The 23,042-nt window shown below is 39.8% G+C and overlaps 1 protein-coding gene across 3 annotated transcripts in view; it reads left to right on the forward strand.

Moving 5' to 3' along the window:
- Window positions 1–23,042, forward strand: part of lingo2 (leucine rich repeat and Ig domain containing 2) — a 380,872-nt gene that overhangs the window by 312,886 nt on the left and 44,944 nt on the right. The window contains exon 1 of one of the 3 annotated variants that reach the window (XM_079838707.1): window positions 21,236–21,464. The exons of the other annotated variants lie outside the window; for them this stretch is intronic. Coding sequence (XP_079694833.1) covers window positions 21,450–21,464 — 15 coding nt within the window. The 5' untranslated portion in view covers window positions 21,236–21,449. Of the gene's footprint in view, window positions 1–21,235; window positions 21,465–23,042 lie in introns of those variants that run through there. 3 annotated transcript variants of the gene reach the window in all.

Consider the following 23,042-nt stretch of genomic DNA (forward strand, 5'->3'; position numbering starts at 1 on the left):
GTTACTTTTTCCTGCGTAATAATAGTGAAAGTGTTAAATAGTTGTCTGTTTGTTTATTTGTTATTGATTTTTTTTTTGAATGCAAGATTTTGAAGGTGTCCCCAGAATGTGTCTGTGAACTTTCAGCTCAAAATACCACACAGATAATTTATTACACCCTGTTGTAAATGGCCATTTTTGAGTGGAAGGAAAAACATGCTGTTTTCGTGCATACTATATCTTTAAATGCAAATGAGCTGCTGCTTCCCATCCCGCTTTCCAGAAGAGGGTGGAGCCTTTACAGCTCAGATACTCTGCCAAAGACTAAAATATCTCTTTGGTTTTGATTATCATCTCTATGGTGGTCACGCTCATGTGACAACTGAGGTTCTGTTTATTATCTGCATGCGTTTTAAAGCCATATCAGTCTAAACTTCTGATATATGGTTTTCTGAGCTCACACATCCAAAGCACGCGCACAGAAAGCTGGATGTCACGACTCTTTCACGTCTTATGGCACTTAAACTGTCAAATGCACACAAGGTTATGTCAAAAACACAAAGTTCACATAAACACAGTCGGTTATGTCTATGAATGTAAACAAGTAAAGATATTACATTTGTATATTTGTATATTGAAAGCAGCATAACATACAATACACCTACCTACTGCTAAATATGCTGTTAATATGAATCAAACAAGAAAACAGAAAATCACTCAATGCTCTTGACTGAATAATTTAAGTAGCTTTAATAAGAATACATTTGTTACTTGAATGCTGCTGTTACAGTTTTTCTCAGTCGCTTTGGCTCAATTCTCGAATGAGACTTTTTTTCTCATAACTAAATTCAGATCTCTGAACAATTAGTTTCTTGTTAGCATCTGATTAGAATTTCTTATTGATTTCAGCAAATCGCATTTGTTTTGTTACGTGTGCAAAAGAGTTAGTACAATTGTCTACAATTTGCACAATGACTAAATGCACATGGCTTGTTGATTCTCAGTGAAACTGTCAAACTTTTCACAACTTCTATAAATATTGAATACATTTTGAATAATAGGTCCCCTTTAAGGGCCGTGCAACATCAAGACGATGGTCTGCTGTCAGGCCATGGCTGAGTCTCTGTCAGGGTTAGTTTTTGCAGTGTGTTCCACACGTCGGCTCTAGTCGAGCTCACATCAGTGGCAGTTTGTCCAATTCCGCATGTTGAATTAAGTCGGGCTCAGACTACAGGAGTTTTTCAATCGTAACCGATTGTGAAATCTGGTCGCATCATGCACATAAGGAGAATCTTCACAGATTGTCATCTTTCAAATCTCAAAACTGCTCACAATACAACATTTCAAAATCGTGGTGCATCAAACACTACAAGATATTCTTAAGATTATCATGCCAGATTTAGCACCTCACGTGATCTCACAGGGAAGCGGATGTAAACAAAATGGATACTGTGTCATGGCAACCTGCTGTATCAATAAAGAGAAAAAAACAGTTGTGTCGTTGCACATTTCGATCAGCCTCCATCTCCACTGTCTGGAACCGTACAGCTGCTTGTAGACTTGTCTCTCATTGGCTATTGTGGAAGTACTGGCGTACATAGTCATATTCATCCTCAATCCTAAATATCAAAATGTTTGATATTGTCAGGGCGGCCCCGATGTGTCCGCGAGCAGATATATAGATGTTTAAGATTTGATAAACGCCTCACATTACTAGATTACTAGTGCATTTTTTGGTAACACTTTACAATACAGGTGCACTAATATGCATTAAATAATGCTTAACTAAAGCACAGATAATCATGAGTTAATGTATGATTTATGAAGAACTAAAACATTTATTAATGATTTCTGCATCAACAACTAATAGAATGTTCATATGATTAATAGATTAAATAATATATGAATTGCTATTAATTAAATATGACATCATGTATTAATTCCCTAATAACATTTAATACTAACTAATAATGTAAATTCATATATTAATTACCACAATGGTCAAAGCCATGCATTTCAACTTCCAGTTGTCTGCTTTAATGAATCATTAGCTAATGATTTGCAAAGGTATAATTATGTTATGACTTTACTTGTTGAGGCACATGACTATTAAATAATTGTTAAGTAATATGTCATTTTGGTTATGGCTTTTGAATTAATTTTGAATTCGTTAACAGTCATATGCCTCAACAAGTAAAGTCATAACATAATGATATATTTGCATATCATTAGTAATGATTAAATAAAGCAGACAACTGGAAGTTGAAATGTATGGCTTCGACCATTGTGGTAATTAAGTTACACCATAGTTAATATAACATATTATTAGGGAATTAATACATTATGACACATTTAACTAATAACAATGTATTGATTACTTATTCAAATAATTATATAGAATCTTCATTAGTTGCTGATGCAGTAATCATTAATGGTTTAGTTCTTCATGAGACATATATAAACTCATGATTATCTGTGCATTAGGTAAGCATGAATTAATGCATATTGCACCCGTATTGTAAAGTGTTACCTAATTTTTTTTTTAGCGAATGTAAATCAGGCATAAATCGGCCTGAAACAACTGTAGTCTATGCCTGGCTTCAGTCGTTGAGAGAGATTGCTCTGATTAGCTGTTTCAGTGAACAGGTCAGTGTACGAGATAAAAAGCCAAAGTGGTGAATGCGAGCAAAGAAGTCTAGACTTAATGCAATCTTACCTGAGCATTCCAGTACGCCGATATTTTCATGAGCCATCTGGAATGAAGAAAGTGATCAACGTGATTAATATTCAAATGGTAAGCAAGTGCTGTGCTTACCCGTAAACTATACATTTCCTGTAAAGGATCAAAAAAGTGTCCATAGAATCAATAAAATATTTAAGAGCCCCTTTAAAAAGAAAACAGCTGATGTTATTTTCGACTAGCATGCAGTAAGACAGCTAATCATGTCAAAAGCAATCTGATCACTGCAACAGAAAAAAAGAAATACTGAAGGTGTGCAATCTTCTTCCATCCTTAAAGTAGACACATTACCGCAGGGTCTCCAGGAACACAAGAAACGAAGATGCGTCAGAAATTACCCTCTATGCACATGGAAACAGCCTGCAAGCACCTGTTCACCTTGTCAGCACAGTTCAAAATGTTGGGAGAGACATGTTTTGGATGATTTTTAGTAGTTGGATAATCATATTAATAATGCATATGAGAATAAGATAGGAGACATGTCTAGACTACGGCTGAGATAGCATGTTACATCACAAAGTGAAGGTCTGCTGAATATTCATCGGCATATGCATGACATTTCAACCAACCAGAGTACTGTTGTTGTTTTGAAAGTGAATGGAGCTTTATTGGAGCTTTGAAGCTGATGTCTCAGGTCCTGAGAATCAGAATCTCCGCCCATTACCAAACTTAATTTCCCAGAAGTCACGCTCACAAACGTAGCAGAACATTCTATATGTACCCTCTCTAATCATCAAACACAGCTGCCCTATAGACTCTGCAGTATAGTCCATGCGCATTTAATGGATTTATGGGCTTGAGAGGGAGACTACACAATTGGTTCTGCAGTACAGTGCATGTGTGGTATGAATTAATATTATAATTTATAGGTGAGATAGAGTGTGTATGAAAGAGAGAACAACTCTTCTGAATTTGTTCTTTTCAATAAATCGGACGAACGGGGTCTAAATCTTCAAGGTCACAAGTTATTGGTTTAATTTGAATCCATAGGAGTGCTTTCAGTCAAACTGACTCACTCACTCACCACTGTAATCCCTGTTGGTATTTCTGCTGATTTATTTCACAATATACTTGGAATACTTGGATTGATCAATTGAGGCATTCAGCGGTCAGATATTAGCTTCATTGTCCTGCTGTATAATAGTGATGGCTGCTTTTGAAACACTGCTTCATGAAGCTTCGGAACATTTACCAATCTTTAATTTCAAATCAGTGGTTCAGAGCATTTATCAAACTCGTTGAGTCACAAGATTTCCCTGATGTTTCGAACCTTGGTTTAACTGATGATTCATTGCTAAGTGGCATTGATCTGTCTAATGGTTTCTCGGGTCAGTTTAGTATTAGTATACATGAAAATTGTTTTTAAATAATTTCAACTCAAGCCTTCTCCGGGGTCCTGATCACCCTGTTGGGGTCTATTTCGCGATAATGAACGACTGGCTGTGTAATATGCCTTACATATCAAAGCATTCAGCATGATCTAGGATTAGATTTTATTGCAAGCGTACATTATTAAACTCCTTCTAAATAGTAACAAAATAAAGATAATAATAATAATGAAGTTGAGCAGAAGTGAGGAAAATCAGAGGCGAGAAGGTGATATAATAGATTTAATTGACTTTGGGAGAGATACTTAAGTTCAATCTAGACTGGAGGAAACAAGCGAGCTGTGTCAGGAAATTACAAATTAGGTTGACAATGAGCATTTGCTCATCATTTAAATAATGGATTGTTCATGCGTTCATGGTTATGCATGTGTTTTTTGTAAAATGTCTGCAAGGTTTATATGAGGGAGAGATACTGTAATATACTGAACACAAGACTATATTTTGATTCAGCATTTCTATCACTTTGTCCACTCGGTGCAACCTAAATATATATTTATAAATAAATAAATACATTTTTCATCATCTTCTATTTTATGCCAAACTAGCATTTTCAAAGTATTGTGAGTGATAATAGCCCTGGGCTTTAGAATTGTTACAGTACAGTGTTTCAGGGTTTTCACAAGGCTACTTCTAAAAGTAGAACAGTGTAAGCTGTGTCAGGGTGAAAAAGAAAAAGCAGCTTTAAAACTTTTACAACTAATATTGAGCTGTGTGGGTGTGCGTATATGTGTATGAGGCAAGGATAGAGGTAGAATGACAGGTCAGCAGTCTTTAGCCTCCAGAAAGCCTCGGGTGTTTTGCAGTCCTGTTTCTTACTGTTTTGGGAAATGCAAGCAGCTATAAAAATGGGCAAAACTGGTGCCATCAACTTGCCCATTAGGCATAAACAGGCGTTGGATTGGGTTGTTCGTTTGTGTATGTATGTGTGAGGCGGATGTTCTCAAACTTACCTGAAGATGATCTCCTGTTTTCATTGCAATCATCAGGTCTTTAAAAGCAGGAACCAGGGCAATAGGAATAATATGGGACACATTATGAACCTTATCTGCCTGGCTCATGAATATTAATTAGGTGAAATAATGTGCCCCCAGTGGTTCTAACTGATTTACTGAAGTACATGGATGCTAGCTATATTTTGTAAGACTTAAGGCTATGGTCGTCTACAAAAAAAAAATTTGTTCACACCACAGCCAGTTAAAAGTTCCTGTTATAATGGTTGTTTATCCCTAACAGCAACCATTTGTGATCCAAAATAATAAGAATAATAATAATAATAATGTCAACAATATTTCAACAGTTAGTCCATAAAATTATTTATTTTAATACTGATGTAATGAGGTCACAGGTGTATGTATACTTTGTAAGTGTACAAACAGTTTAATAAGAAGATACTTTATAAAGACAGTACATTACGCGTATACAGACAGGAGCCATCTTGGAAAACAGTCTCGACAAGTCGAGCCACGAACGCTGTGCTAAGTGATGAACTGTGACTTAGAATCTCATATGGTCCGTTGTTTCCGGAAGAAAGCACTGAACACAACAGAGAAAATAAATAAATAAAATAATTAAAAAAAAAACTGAATGCAACAGTGACTAGTGCTTCCAAAGGATACACACTAAAGAGACGGCGGATTATTCAACTGTGGCTCGACTTGTCGAGACTGTTTTTCCAAGATGGCTCCTGTCTGTATACGTGTAATGTACTGTCTTTATAAAGTATCTTCTTATTAAACTGTTTGTACACTTACAACATTCTCAATGCTTCGGTTTGCATATAGGGACCCTCATTATGCTACCATGTTAGTGTGAGGCTATTTTGAGCCTTTTTAGTGGTATTAACTAGTGATTTAATTTTACTTATTATATGCCCCATATACTAGCATTATAAGCTAATCTGTTTTTAGAGATAAAATTCTTTACATTCGAATTTCATGAAAACGCATCCCAGAGAAAGATCTACTCAGTAACCATGTGTTAATTACCCCTAGGTTCATTTTTCACCAGAGTTTTGTCCTTTAAGACAATGTTTACAATTAATATTAGCAGTTGTTTTGCTTTTTTCTGAAAAAATAAGATTAATATATATTTATTTATCACAAAATCTGAATGTCCTGCACCAAAGGCACCCATGTTGGGTTTAGGACAGGCTGACTAATTGAAAACAGAAACAGAAAACTTGAAACAAATCGTTTGACCAGCATACTCCAGACCAGGCCATGAGACCAGACCAGGCCATGAGAAATAATAAAAGGATTTGGTGAAAAAAGCTTTCTTATGCGCAAAACAAGACACTGAAGTGTATGTAACTCATGGGTTACATTGCCTGTTTTAGGGTTAAGCTTCCGGACCTGTTGCTATGACAGTCCAGGATGAGTGTCGAAGAACCAAACAATCCAAGATCATGCCAAATCGTCAACAACTCAACAACTCAGTCACGTTTCTTTGTCTGTGTTTTCCGCCTCTCATCTCTATACCCATGGACACTAATCTTCCACCGCAGCTGCACATCATTTAGTTTGTTACCTCTGTGTATTTAGTTCCTTTGTGTTCAGTCTTTAGTAGTCGGTTATTGTTTGTGTGTGCACACGCTGTTACTTTGATACCGTCATCATCATCCATGCGAAACGTAACTCTTTTATATAAATTTTTGGTTATTTTTTCCCCATTTTTCCCAGACTGCTTTCCCCCTTAATTTTTTTTTTGATATACACTACTTTTTGCTATAAGACTCTGTGCAATGGAGAATGTGCATCTCGGCTGTCAATCATTCCATTTAAAATGTGTGGTAGCTTTTGCAGTGTCATCATGTCATTCTCCAAGCCAGAAATACAGTAAAATAGACAATGATTACCATCTGTTCCAGCTAGAATGGACTGACAAGTGATTGTTCATACCAAATGCAACTAGTTCTCAACCAATGTGCTTGCAACAAAACTATATAGTGAAGGTGTGCTATGTCAGTGTATAGCTCCACTTGCCATCAATCTGATTTACAGTATTCTTTCTGTTATGGACAAAGCACTTTCTTTGCAAAAAAACATGTTTTTTGCCAATAACTATAACAAAAGTTTAACAATATATTATCTGAGTTTCTCACTAGATGGATATGTTTAGTAGCTTTTTCAGTTTGACCTTCATGCCCTCGAGAATTGTTTCATTTGGCTCATTTGTTGATAGTTTAGTTTATTTATCAGATGAAATGAGTTGCAGTATTAATTTTAAGCTTCATTATACTCATAGGCTACAGTTGACCTCTTTTTGTCAGCTGTTCCATCTGAGGGTTGCCGCTTCATAAACTTAACTTTATGCGTTTCCACTTTAACGAATGATGCAGTTTATCCATTCAAAGTGTTATTAGAGAAGGTCTAAATGCACTATTATCTGCAAAACTTCAGTGGCATGTTTCTAGTCTTTCATGGCTGAATATGTTGTATGATTGGATGCAAAGTGTAACTGTTCATAAATCTTGTCTATAATGTTGGAGTTCAAATGCAAACTGCCTGGACTAATTTGTGTGTTTACACTACTGAAGGGGATACTGTAGGAAAAGGAGTTGCAAAAACATTGATTGAGCCGAGAGAGGCTGTTTCATCAGCGCTGAAAGAGAAATCAATGATTCATAATGATGAAAGACTGTAAAGTGTGCCATTACTAAAAACTGGTGATACATTTTTGTGCACTTTTGATTCAAAACTGTACTTGAAAGCAGTTCTCAACTGATTTAGTTTCACAACCCATATTACATTGGACGGTGTCAAGTGGTGATGTAACGTTTTGTCGTAATTGCTTAGAATCTAGGAAATCTATAAAGCATATTAATATGAATGACATTTTCTACTTCCTTTTCAACTTTATCACACTTAAATGCATGTCTGGGTTAAAAATAATTGGATAAAAATTAAATGCATATTGTTTATAAAACTAGTTGTCCTGTCAATAAAATGTATTCCTTTATTAGTAACACTTTATAATAACTACACGCAAGCATTAGTTTAGAATTAGTAAATAGTTAATTCATCATTTTAATATACATTAATAGGCAGTTTATAAATACAGCTATAAATGCATTATTCTTGATTTATAAGCATATCTATAATGTGTTTAATAACTGTATTTTCATACTTTATAAATGATCAATTAATCATTTCTAAATTAAGTATTACATTATTTACAAACCGGTTATTTAGGAGTTAGTGGTTCATTTGATAATTTAGAAAGTGTAAGTAAAGGATTAATAAACTATTTAAATGCACATTTATACATCTTATTATTTAGACATATAGTAATAGTTGCTTAGTGTGTTAATAAATGCTTTATTAACATGTATTCCTACTGTAATTCATGATTAAATCAGGTAGTTATAAAACATTTAGTAGTTGTCAGTTAACTATTTTGTTTTGCTGACTATTTATGCCTCGTAAAGCTTTTACAAAGCAGGGGCCTGTTTCAGAAAGGAGGTTAAGTGAAAACTCTGAGTAGGTTAACCCTGGAATAAGGGAAACTCTGGGTTTTCTGTTTCAGAATGGGAGGTATGTCAAACCCGAGAAAGCAGGGTAAGCCAAGCCCGTTTCTGAAAGAGAGGTAACTTATACTCAGAGTCAGTTACCAGGGTAACTTACTCTGTGAACCTAACCTGGTCAGAAGCAGGTTTTCTTTGGTAAACCCAGAGTTTCTTTTTTTCTCCTCCCCCTTTTTAAAGCACCAGCAGTGTTTAAATACTTTATTCATTCATTCAAACGCCACAAATGCTTTTCTTACTGAGTATTTTGGTCGTATTTCAAGTATAAATATAAAAAAAATTATAAATTTAATCTAAATCTAAAGTAAGCAAAGTTTACTTAAAACAAATTAAATTATCTGCCACTTGACAAAAATACAAAGTAAGAAAAGCATTCTTTGCAGGAACATTCATTGCTCATATTTTCATCATGAGGACACTGTCAAAGTGACAAACATGGCATGTCCTTTTATACAGGATCCTGACGTTCACTTGATAATCCTCTAGAAGTAACCTAATAATTAGAATTTCCTTTAGGATTTCCAGTGGTTGGACGCATTTATGACACTCATATATACCCATCATCACACTTTCTGAAAACGGATTATTGTATGGAATGGAAGGATGCTGCCAGATGGTAGTACACTATATATGCCATAACCACCACCACAGCTGTTAAATACATTTATTTACATTTTTATAGTCATCTTTATTTCCTACAAATACTTTATTCTTTTTTCCTGTTGGGTGTTAATATTCTTCCTCCATCTCCTCTTCATCTGTCAGTGGTGCTGGTGTTTGGCTGGCCTGAGTAGAAGTCAAATGTTAATGTCATTACCCTGATTAATAAATGTAACAGGTGGGATCAGAGAACATTTCATTATGTGAAAAAAGCATAGACCCTTTTCACATTTCTGGGTTTCCGAAGCTGAAGTCGTCATAGTTGGGTTAACTCTTATAGCGGTGAATGAGAGAATACATTAAATATATATATTTTTGTGTCTCCATTTGCTCAAATAGCAAAAGAAAAACTCCACAATAGTGATTTCACAACTTTCAAAAATATGGAAAAATTAAAGTAAGATTGATAACTGCAGTGAAAAGAGAGAATGATGTTAATTTTAACTATCACTCCCATAGACACTGTATTAGAAACACTCTCACAGCAGCGGTAACTTGATTTTTGTAATTTGATGCAAAAGTAATATTATACAAAGTATTAGTGTTATAAATGTACATACATACAAAAAAAATACAAAAAACGTTGCAGGATTTACGATCTTGATGACTTTTAAAACACGTCATCACAGTCTCTGAAAAGGGTCTATGTGGGAAAAGCTGCTGCACATTGGACACTGAATGATATTTATTTAATATGTCAAATGTTTGTAAAGTCATTAAACCTACACTCATGAACATTTTATGCTTAAAGCTTTTCCTGATTGAATTATGTTTTTGTTTTGTTTTTTTGTTTTTTAGCTGCTGCCACATTCTTTGTTTGCCTTTTGGATACCATGACAATTAAACTTAATTAAAATAATGAAGAATTAAACTTGTGTATTGACCCGGAAGTATGCAAACGTCTTTTTGTTGGGTGCTGTTGCCATGGTGAATCGTAATTTCGGAGCTCCATTGATCGTGGCTTTTCATAGTTGGAGTGCATGAGCTTAACTCAGAGTCAGTCTACTCAGAGTTGATTGAACTACCTCAATTCAGCTGTTCTGAAACCCAAAACTCAGAGTTTCCCATCTCAGAGTAAGTCAACTCAGAGTTCAGGTTTAAACTCAGAGTTGGTTGAACCTCCTTTCTGAAACAGGCCCCAGATGTAAAGGCTTGTTTTATTTTTATATGTTCTGTTTTCTTCAGTCTAAGTGTTATGTGTTTTTGTGACTTTATTAGCTTTAATTCATTTTTAGTACTTTTAGGACTTAAAAGTTTTTCATCTAATATTTATATTTTACTTTTATTTCAATTATGGAAATTTATTTTTAATAGTTTTAATTACCAATAATAACATTGATAAAGTCTACATGAATGCATAAAAGAATGTGGGGGGAAATTTCATCCACACAGTGCATTTTGGGGTTAAAAGTTGATCTGCATATTTGTTGTGCTATCTTTTTGCATTTGCATGATTATATGGCTAGTTGCATTATCATCACTGTCTTTTCCCTGCTCTGCACAACTCTATATGAACAGACCTGCGGCCCACCAGTCGAGAAGCGCCGCTATAGAATAACCATGTGCGCGAAGACAGGAACACCCGAGCTACATTTATCGTATCTGAAACATATTGTCAGATCCTATTGCCTCTTATTCACATTCAAACGATATTGCACCACCAAGTGATCCGAACACGGAGCTGGAAGTCATCAGATTAATGGTGAGACTGCAGAAGGGACACAGACAGCATGTCTGCCTAACTCTAGATTCATTCCATTAGTGTGCCTCCACACTGTGGTCCCGCTCTAGTACATTTCCTCTCCTCTCACATCACCTCTGTTCAATTTAACGCTGTGTTGCTGCTAGCACTCCAAGCAGGGCCTGCCAGTGCCGTATCACAGCTGCTTTTCCATTTGACAGAACACACACACATACACACCCGCCCAAGGAAGGCTGCCTGCTGCAATTAGCTGGGATTTAACAAACCCTGCAGACGATCCTCACTTCTCATATAGGGACGCCAGCCATGGGCGCTTGACCGATTGCACTGGGCGATAGGGCGGCGCGGGACGGGCTGGCAGAAGCAACCAGAGCATTGAAGATCAATCCAAAAGCCCTGGATCTTTCTAGCCAGGGAGGGAGCATAACCAATGCTCATTTTTAGTGTATCTACGGCTCCCCGCTTGTTTATAGTAATCCCCAAGGCTCTGTCCATACCTCACTGGATTAAAGGCTTGGTTGTTTGGGCGCGAGAGAGATAGAGAGGTCTGGAGAAGATTGCTGCTATCAGCCTCAGCGTGCTGCTACTGTACACAGCAGTAGACGTGCGGTCAGTCCCTGTTCTATAAGCTCAGTAAACAGAGACTTTGTGCTTAAAACCCGGGTCAGACTGTTGCCGGAGGCTTCAGACGTCTTTTGCTGTCTGAGTCAGTTAGCAAGGTGACTCCCTTAATAATGCTGGCACCTATAAGTGTATGAGTTCATTTTCATAACCAGGTTGGAATTAATAAGTCATTATTAATAGAGATGTCAATGTAACATTAATTTAGTGCGTTTAATTATAAAAAAAAATTGTGCGATAAAACAATTAATGCAATTAATCATGCTTCGTGACCCATACATAAATTATAAGGAATATAAGGATACTTATTGCTATAAGGAATTTTCCCACCATCAGAGGAGTAAAACTTCTCAGTGATGATCTCAGTGGTTATTGTAGATAATTGTAGATGCATGCTGTTTGATTCTAACACATACTGTACTGTTCTGTTTAATCAGTGAGATTAAATGCCATCATATTTATTTAACACATTTTACATTATGACAGTTTCATTCTGTTCTGTGTGTTTTTTGTTTGTTTATTTTTTCGGTTAATTAAGTGCATCATCCGGGTAATAAAAGTGGACCTTTTCTATTTGGAATATAGAACACACTATTTATACTACAAAGCAGCATAGTGCATAAGTATGCAAATTAGGACGCACCTTAAAGGGTTAGTTCACCCAAAAAAGAAAATTCTGTCATTAATTACTTACCCCCACAAATGCGCCGGGCTGAAACTAGCAAAAAAGGCGTTGCATTGCACCATGATGTATGATAGGGCCCAAAGTCTTTTTGTTTCCATTTGCCACAGTAATATATTTTATTATTATTATGTTAATTTATGGGCTTTTATTAGTAAATACTAAGATACGTGATTTTTAATTCATTCAAATGTATCAGTTGAAAGCTCTAATAAATTATATTAAAGAGCACCTATCATGGAATTTTGAAATTTACCTTTCATGTAGTGTGTAACATAGATCTAAGTGAACAAAAACATCCTGCATAGTTTGAAATATGACAGTGCACCGTATATATAGTTATTTTCTTTCAAAAGTAAGAGTCGACTCTGAGTCATTTTTAAGAATCGTTAGAAGACCAAAGCTTTTTCTCTGACTAGATGACGTCAACTTGTCAAGTTATTTGAATACGATACGCCCACTTATTGCGCTCCAAGACGCCAGTGAAAACTAGAAAACATCATGGCCACGAGACGCTGTGTTCTGAAGTGCCACTCAAAAGCAAACTTTTTTCATCTGCCCAAGGATGAGCATTTGAAGACAAAGTGGCTTGAAGACAAACCATACATCGACGCGATTGAGTGTTTATTAATCGTCAAATGTATGTTTCGCGATCTCAGGAAGCTTTTATTATGGACTTCTATTATGGCACACGGTTCTTCTTCGTCTGTCTGTACATGGACTACATGTGCACAGAGCGCCCTCCGGCTGCCAGTATGAATTGAAAACAACACATAAGAGACTCAATCGCTCATGATTAGGCTATCTGCGCATTTTGAGGAAGTATTAAATAAAAAATACTCCTCTGTTTAGAAATTTGACACAGACATATGAGAATCTATCAATATGTCTCCTCATCTGCACACTTTTGAACTAAAAGCCCTGAGGGATGTTGATTTGTCGCGAGTCTTCGTGAGGAGAATAGAGGAGTTATTTTATGAATGAGATCAGCTGAGGCTCATATTACAATCAAACGGTACAGACGCGGTTTTCATATTCATAACTCCTGACACATATTAACAAATTACTGTCATTATAAGACTTTGATGGGCGTTCCGTTTCCGAGAATATCTGCACAGACTATACCAATCACAACTGACTGGGTCATCGGACCAATCACCGCAGATTAGCGTCACGTAAAGGCGGGGTTTTGAAAAGTGAATCACTAAAGGAATCATTTGAGAATCGCTGTCAAAACAGGTAAAAATTAATGCATATTATAAGAAAACTAAAGTCTTTTTTGTCATTGCATGCATGCAAAACTGTTGTTGGGGACTTCTAAAACAATATTTGGAACATTTTAGATGCCATGATAGGTGCTCTTTAATAATAATCAGCTTGGAATAGAGCTATCAATCAAACAATCTTATTTCTAAATGACAACGATTCCGCTGTGTCTGTTACACCTGTGTCACATCGCAAGCGTTAGCAGAGCGTGAGCTGCATGTAATTTGTCGCTGCCCCTGTTAATGAATGAGAGAGTCAGCCGTCACGCTTCCGATGTAAATGCTGTCACGAGTGAGCATTTTTCACGCGGTGCATTGTGGAATTTACGTGTTGAGAGAGGCAGTGAGTGTCAGGTTGGGCAGTTCTTTATGTCGACAGGAGGTGGCAATAAGTGAGTGTTTAAAAAAAATGTCATTGAATCATTCATTTTAAAGATTTATTCACAAATGCTGATTCATCCAATAACGAAACAAGTCTTTGTGAATGAGACATTGACTCCATTCAAATTATTTTGTATTAATCATTTTGTTCAAATTAATATATTTAAAATAGACTATGACATTTTGTCAGAACAGAACTGTCACGTCAAACATAAAGGAAAACTGGTGCGAGGACTCAAGTGCAGTGAAAAGAGGATTTATTAACAAAAACAAACATAAATACAAAACAAAAACCCACGAGGGGGCAAAACACATAATAAAACATAAAATAACACAAAAAACATACCACAAGAAATCACGGGGGGAAACGGGAGACGTAGACATAACAAGGATCTGACAAAGACTGACAAACACAAGGGGTATATAAAGGGGAGAATTCAAGCAAGGCAAAGGGGGCACAGGTGGGGCAAATTAAACCAATAATCAGATAACAAGGGGGAGGGATCAAACAATGACAGAGGCACATGGCCACACTAACAAAACCCACATGTGCACACAAGACAGGACAGGCATGTGACATAACCCCCTCTCTACGGAGCGGCTACCAGACGCTCCATCAGCCGAGGGCGGGGCAAGAAAGACAGACCAGGGAGGGACGGGAGGGACAGACCAGGGAGGGACGGGAGGGACAGACCAGGGAGGGACGAAGAGGGACAGACCAGGGCGGCACGGGAGTGACGGACCAGGGCGGCACGGGAGGGACGGACCAGGGCGGCACGGGAGGGACGGACCAGGGCGGCACGGGAGGGACGGACCAGGGCGGCACGGGAGGGACGGACCAGGGCGGCACGGGAGGGACGGACCAGGGCGGCACGGGAGGGACGGACCAGGGCGGCACGGGAGGGACGGACCAGAGCGGGACGGGAGGGACAGACCAGGGCGGGACGGGAGGGACAGACCAGGGCGGGACGGGAGGGACAGACCAGGGCGGGACGGGAGGGACAGACCAGGGCGGGACGGGAGGGACAGACCAGGGCGGGACGGGAGGGACAGACCAGGGCGGGACGGGAGGGACAGACCAGGGCGGGACGGGAGGGACAGACCAGGGCGGGACGGGAGGGACAGACCAGGGCGGGACGGGAGGGACAGACCAGGGCGGGACGGGAGGGACAGACCAGGGCGGGACGGGAGGGACAGACCTGGGCGGGACGGGAGGGACAGACCTGGGCGGGACGGGAGGGACAGACCTGGGCGGGACGGGAGGGACAGACCTGGGCGGGACGGGAGGGACAGACCTGGGCGGGACGGGAAGGACAGAAAAGGGTGAAACAGAAAAGGAAGGAGAAAACAAGGGAGAGACGGGGATCACAAAAAATTCAGGCGGCCGGGGGGGCCGGGGTGACCAGCAGAGTTCAGGCGGCCTGCAGAGTTCAGGCGGCCGGGACGGCCGGGGTGGCCAGCAGAGTTCAGGCGGCCAGCAGAGTTCAGGTGGCCAGCAGAGTTCAGGCGGCCAGCAGAGTTCAGGCGGCCTGCAGAGTTCAGGCGGCCGGGACGGCCAGGGTGGCCAGCAGAGTTCAGGCGGCCAGCAGAGTTCAGGCGGCGCAGGAAGAGCAGGGCGCTGGGGCGGCGCGGGGAGAGCAGGGCGCCGGGGCGGCGCGGGAAGAGCAGGGCGCCGGGGCGGCGCGGGAAGAGCAGGGCGCCGGGGCGGCGCGGGAAGAGCAGGGCGCCGGGGCGGCGCGGGAAGAGCAAGGAGCCGGGGCGGTGCGGGGCGCCCGAGCGGTGCGGGGCGCCTGATCGGCACCTCCGGCACAGCAGAGTCCGCCGTCCCTGATACCACCGGCACGGGGACCACCGGCACAGGGATCACCGGCACAGGGACCACCGGAACCCGATCCACCGGCACAGGGACCACCGGCACACGATCCACCGGAACAGGGACCACCGGAACAGGGACCACCGGAACAGGGACCACCGGAACAGTCACGGAGCGTGCTTTCCCTCTCCTCCTCCGCTTACGGACCCCAGGGACAGGATCCACCGGAATGGGGACCACCGGAGCGTGGACCACTGGAAGTGGGTCCACCGGAGCTGAGACCACTGGAGTGGAGGCCACCGGAGCAGGGACCACCGGCACAGGGACCACCGGCACAGGAACCACCGGAGCAGGGACCACCGGCACAGGGACCACCGGCACAGGGACCACCGGAACACGATCCACCGGCACCACCGGCACAGGGACCACCGGCACAGGGACCACCGGAACACGATTCACCGGAACACGACCCACCGGCACAGGGACCACCGGCACAGGGACCACCGGCACAGGGACCACCGGAACAGGGACCCCCGGAACACGATCCACCGGAACAGGGGCCACCGGAACACGATCCACCGGACTCGGGACCTCCATAGCAGTCACGGATGGTACCCTCCTTCTCCTCCTCCGCTTAGAGACCACCGGAAATGGAATCACCGGAGCCGTGACTACCGGTACTGGGGTCACAGGAGCAGGGACCATCGGAACTGGGACCACTGGAGCTGGCCGAGGATGTTCGGACTCTTTCAGATGTTGCACGAAGTCCCAGAATCCCAGCTTTCCCAGCCTCTCCATCACTCCCGGACAAAGTGGCATGTCCAAACAAAGGTTAAAAGTCTCCTTACACTCTGCCTCGTTGAGCATAAAGTGGCCCACCTCGCTCAAAAACTGACATGCGAACTGTCCTGCATCCGTCCCCTGTTGACGGATGTACCTGGAGTTAACGTGACGCATCACCAGTAGGCGTCTAGAAAACTCCATAGAGAAGTATGGGGTTTATACAGGAAAATCAAAACAAAACAAAAACAACTCCTGCTGAGTCCTCTAGTTGGTCAGATCCTTCTGTCACGTCAAACATAAAGGAAAACTGGTGCGAGGACTCAAGTGCAGTGAAAAGAGGATTTATTAACAAAAACAAACATAAATACAAAACAAAAACCCACGAGGGGGCAAAACACATAATAAAACATAAAATAACACAAAAAACATACCACAAGAAATCACGGGGGGAAACGGGAGACGTAGACATAACAAGGATCTGACAAAGACTGACAAACACAAGGGGTATATAAAGGGGAGAATTCAAGCAAGGCAAAGGGGGCACAGGTGGGGCAAATTAAACCAATAATCAGATAACAAGGGGGAGGGATCAAACAATGACAGAGGCACATGGCCACACTAACAAAACCCACATGTGCACACAAGACAGGACAGGCATGTGACAAGAACAGTTTGCATGTTTTTTTTGTTTGTTTAGTTGTCCAACGTTTTTTGTTTCTTCAGAATTGTGGGTGAATCGAGATTTTACACACACACACACACACACACACACACAAAACATGATTCTCAATTTATCCAGAATCGTACAGCTCTAGCTTAGAAAGTTGTATAGACCTACATTACTTCTGATTAAGGGAGAAAGGGAAGTCTGTCAGACACATCCACACTTTATCTCAAGTTCATTGCTGTATATACAGTTTGGCATGTGACCACAGTAAAAAGCTGCATTTATCGCAGTTTCTTCTAAAGAGCTTCTAATCAGCCTAATGTTATCAGCCTACTCTCTAACCTAAGCATCCACACACACACACACACACACATACACTCACGGCTCTGATAAATGTATCACCAAAGCAAAATGCTGCTACTAGCACAAACATATCTGGCCCATTTATCTTCTCCTACATAGTTCATACGGAAACATGAGCGTGTTTCAAATGCATCCTCTTCATTCGGAATTCAAGCTGACAACACCACACTGCGAAGAAGAAGAAGCTGGGGAACGAATAAAAGGGGAAATTGAAGTCTTAAGCAAAAAAGAAGGGCCTTTGTGCATATGTTAATGTATTTTTCTGCAACAGAACCTTGCTCATTTAAAAGACAGTGTGAGTTAGAGTATTTACCACATGCACACTCGATACACAAACACAGCCTCACCCCTCTGATGGGGAGAGAGAGGTTTGTTTGCGTAGATCCTTGCATACAGTAAACGTGATTATTCTCGAGGGGTTGCCCCCCTGCTAATGCAATATCCAGCCCCGCTCCTGACTGTTGTTCCGCTCTGTGTGCATGTCACAGAAACAGCATCTCAGCAAACGCATACACACTTGAACGCCAACACGACCTCAAGAAATGAACAATGTTTAAGGTTTTATTGTCACACTTAGGGTGATTTATATAACATAGCATTTCCACTCCGCGGGGTTTCTGTTCACAGCAAAAAATAATCTGTTAACCTTAACAATATGCCCTGATGTCAGATTTAACAATAGGTGACGTAAAAACATTTATGTGCTGTCTGAATTAGATTAAGTGCAGACTTAAATACATGCCATTTAGGTGGTGATTATTCATACTATTGCAACGCAGATGGCTCTGTGTGTGTATGTGTTGGCATTGAAAATGTGTGGGCGTGTGTAAATATATGCAACGGGAGACAGTATGAGTGTTTGATTGTGTCGGTATGTTCAAAGGCAAGACTGTAATTATGCATAAATTTGTCTCTCTGAGTAGGTGTGTACTAAAAGTCAACAAATCTCAAACAAACTGCTGTGTGCATAAGAGCTTGTTTGTTTGTCTGTACATATATTTTGAAAAAACCCTGTTAAATTTACAGCAACAAACAGGCATTTGTTGGTACCAGACATCACTGTAAAAATACGGTGACAATATATGTTTTAGGCATTACAGTACTAGATTTTGGTGTCTGTGTATTTTACAGTCCATAACTGTATTTATGAATAACTGATATAGCATTTTATACCAACCAATTGTATTACTCACTGTATTACTATACTAATATATACTCTCTCTCTCTCTCTCTCTCTCTCTATATATATATATATATATATATATATATATATATATATATATATATATATATATATATATATATATATATATATATATATATATATATATATATATATATATATATATATAATTTTTTTATATATATTTACAAAATTCTACTTTGTACTCAAAAATACTGTATATTGATAAGCATTATGATTATTTTGCTTAAATTAACATAAAAAGCATACTTTCATCATGAAATTACAGGAGGAATCCTGTTAAATTTACAGGAACAAACAGGCATTTGCGGTTGCTAGAAATCACTGCAAAAAATATGGAGACTATATGATATATTGTTTTAAACATTGCAGGGTTATATTTTGGTGTTTGTGTATTTTACAGTCCATAACTATATGTATAATTAACTGATATAACATTGGTATAGCAACCAACCATCTTTATTTACTATAGACTCTTTTGAACTTAAAAGAATATTTAAGCTTGAATTGTGTCTGTGTATTTCCATAACTGTATTAACTGTATATATTATTATTTTAAGTAACTGATATATCATATCAACCAACCAACTTTATTTACAAAAGTATGTTTACTTTAAACTTACATTATAAGATCCATGAATGTATTAAATCATGTAGTAATTTATGTTTTACATAAAAAAGATCATTTCTATTGTAATTACAGTGAAATATTGAATCATAAAATCATAAATTAGTAGGTCATTAACTATTTTGATACGAAGTAGTATGCATGCGTTGTCTTGTCAAATATTGTCTTGTCAAAATGTTTCAGTAAAACCTTTTTGTTTAGTATTACAGTAAAATTACATGTATTATCCTGTGAAATCTAATAACATTTTTCAACATTTTTTGGTAAGAAAACCAGTTAACAGGATTTTAATGTTACATTTTATCATTGCATTTCCATGTATTTAACACTATCTAAAAGGGTGTGGGTGTGTGTGCGTGGGGGGGGGGCAAGTTTTTGTGAAATATCAGGACACAAATGTGTATAATGACATGGGTATGACATAGGTATTACAAAAAAAGGGTGGAATATGAGGACTTTACCCATGTCCTCACTTTTCAAAATGCTTATAAATCATAGAGAATGAGGTTTTTTTCACAGAAAGTAAACTGCGCAGTCTCCTGTGATGGGTAGGTTTAGGGGCAGGGGCAGTGTAGGGGGATAGAAAATACGGTTTGTACGGTATAAAAACCAATACGCCTATGGAATGTCCCCACATTTCACAAAAACCACCCTGTGTGTGTGTGTGTGTGTGTGTGTGTGTGTGTGTGTGTGTGTGTGTGTGTGTGTGTGTGTGTGTGTGTGTGTGTGTGTGTGTGTGTGTGTGTGTGTGTGTGTGTGTGTGTGTGTGTGTGTGTGTGTGTGTGTGTGTGAGAGAGTGTGTGTGAGCGTTCTCCACGGGCCTTTTGCTCTTGGCCCGCTGGCAACCCTTACACCTGTAAAATCAATGAGAAGCAGGCCGCCGAATTTAGGTCTTCGCTTGTCCTCCCCTTCACCCTCCTCTGCAAGGTTAAATCTGCTTGGATCACAACTCAACACCACCTGTCAATCACACCCCAAGCTCTCGCCATCCCCTGACTGGCGCTGCTGTTTTCAGGGGGCAATAACTCATGCTCACTTCATAGCTGGCCTTGGTTGACTCTGAAATTGTTTTATTCTTTCTTGCATTGTTGAGACTGCCTCAGTGTATTATAAAAGCATAGCGCTTGTTGGTTGGCCTAGATGGTGAGATAATGGTCTCTTAATAGTAGTAACAGTATTTTAGTGTTTCATTAACAAGGATTACATGCTTTACAAAACAAAACAATTGAGATAAATCAGCCAAAACAACACACTAGTAATCAAGTACCAAAGCAACATCCATTCAGATGGGGATGTTGCTGTTTAAAGCCATAACAACCTCCTCCCATGCACAGCAGTGAAGTCAAAATCTGGGTGGAATCGGAAGTACTATCGTCACAGTTATCGCTTGAAATCTGTCATCCCCTTTTTAGTAATGTGTGTGGGATTTTGCATTCATTTTTGTGAAGATTTCCGTCATGCTGCATTTGCAACAATTTAATCTGTTTGTAACCGCTCGCATGCATTCATTTATGCAAATGTTCGTATGCATGCATGCAATTATATATCTCTCTCATCCATGCTCTCTTTCATTATGTGTCACCATCATTAGCGCTGTGTGCTTTGAGACGCCTGTCCCTGGGGCGGTGCACAATAGTGTTTACTTCACCACTTTACTGCAGTATACAGTGTTCAGTGGGTCTGGCTTGATTGAACCCTGTGGACCTATTAGGGCCTTTAATCAGAAGCGGAGCCAGGCCCAGCCCCCCGGGCTTCATTACACATTACAGGTACAAACTCTCGCTTTAACTAACTAACTAACTAACTAACAAAACCTGCTGAAGCTGCAATCAAACACACAGAACACGTTAGCTGCATGCTGTCACATAGGCAGGCTTTTGGAGGTGGAGACAAGGTCATCTCTGTCGAGGAAATGCTAGGACCTGTATAAGCAGAGATCGGCCATTGTGATGTCGTTGATGCTTTAGACAGGGCATGAGAAATTTCTAGCTCATGGAGGGCGACAGTCATAAAGATGGAGCACAGGAGGCTAACGTATAGGAGCTTCTGATATGTCACCCGATTTGGTAAGATACCATTACTTTCGTTCTAGATGTGCTGTGGCCAGAGCGTCTCTGGGTTTTATTGTGATTTTGTGCTTTTTAAAACATTTTCTGTTTGTCTTCACTCTTTTCCATTCTCTTTCAATTCTAATTTTAAGCCCAGTTTAACATAGTCCATTGCACTAAATCTTTTAGAGCTAATTAAAAGTTTCTTTCTCACATAACGGTGTAGGGGAAAGAGATTTCAAAGTTGTTAGCAGACGTTCCGAAGAACTTTTCTGTTGACTGATTTTTCTCTTCTGCCGTGTATAATGTAATGTGACATGGAAGGATGAGAACCAAGGATATGTAGAAGGAGCTCCTCAAAGCAAGTATGCGGAGTCAAATCTGACCCTGGAGACTAAGTGGCAGTTGTCTGTTGGCATTAGCATTGTGGACAGCGTGTTTGAGCACGTCACAATGTCACAGAGCTCTCACCTCCTGACAGGCAAGGATGTGCTCGCAGGAAGTGTGAGATATTGATGGGGCGCTGATATTTTTAGCTCTTTCATTAGAGCTCAGCAGAGATATCAGCCATCAATAGGATAGCATCGTTACGCTCTGAACGTGAGATCTTAATTCAGACATGCATGTCCTTGAAAGGAATTCATCTTTTGTGAATGACATTCTGGGATGTTCAGTTTGAGATTTGATTTATGTTGTGAGTTCAAAGTGTGGTAGTTTTTTTTTTTCTTCATTTTTTAAAGTAATAAATCATTATATTTCTAAAATAAATAAAAACATACCACTGATAGTATGTACATGAAACTGTACTTTTATTTGATCAAATAACTTATCAAATAACTCCGCACTGCTGAAGAAAAAAAAAAACAGTACATCTTTGTTGTCCAGCACATTGTTTGCTAATCCATCCATCTATCCAATGCGGACGAGCTAAGACCTGGTATAAGATGCTGTTTTCAGCAGGGCTGTTCAAAATGTTTCTCTGGTAAATCGATCGTTGCTCTTGCTCGTTCGGTTCCTGGTATGGTGGCAGTATAACGGTATCCAGTAGTTTTGGATTCAGTTTGAAGAAGCATACTTTTGCATTAGCAAACACTGTGATAAATGAACACTCTGCAGGGTTCCATGTCTATCCAATTTCTTTATTTGACAATCCCTCCAGGTGGAGTTTAGAAAACCAAGTGTTATTGGCTCGTCTATTACGTTGTAAGGGCTAATAAGGCTACAAAGCTACACCTACAAAGTGCTGAGGTGCAGAGAAAAGTGGAACATGATTCATCTTGTTTGGAAGGCAAGGCCTTATTAGGACTGGTGAGAATGTGGATGGAAGCTTTTGGGGGGAGGCTTCACTAGGCTTTCCCATTCAGCTTCCCTGTAATTGCTTTTGGCTACACCTTGAGAATTTGATGAGTAGAGACGGGACTTTGTTTGAGTGACTGCACATGGTGTCCAGGCTGCTTTAGAAAAAGCAAAACAAAGCATATCTATCTATCATCTATCTAATGCATATTATTTTTTCATTTTATATATGTGTGTGTATATATTAGGGATGCAACAATACAGTTCAATACATACCTCGGTTTTTAACCACGGTTTTCG

This window comes from Gobio gobio (assembly GCF_949357685.1).
Source record: "Gobio gobio genome assembly, chromosome: 16".
Classification (NCBI taxonomy): Eukaryota; Metazoa; Chordata; class Actinopteri; order Cypriniformes; family Gobionidae; genus Gobio; species Gobio gobio.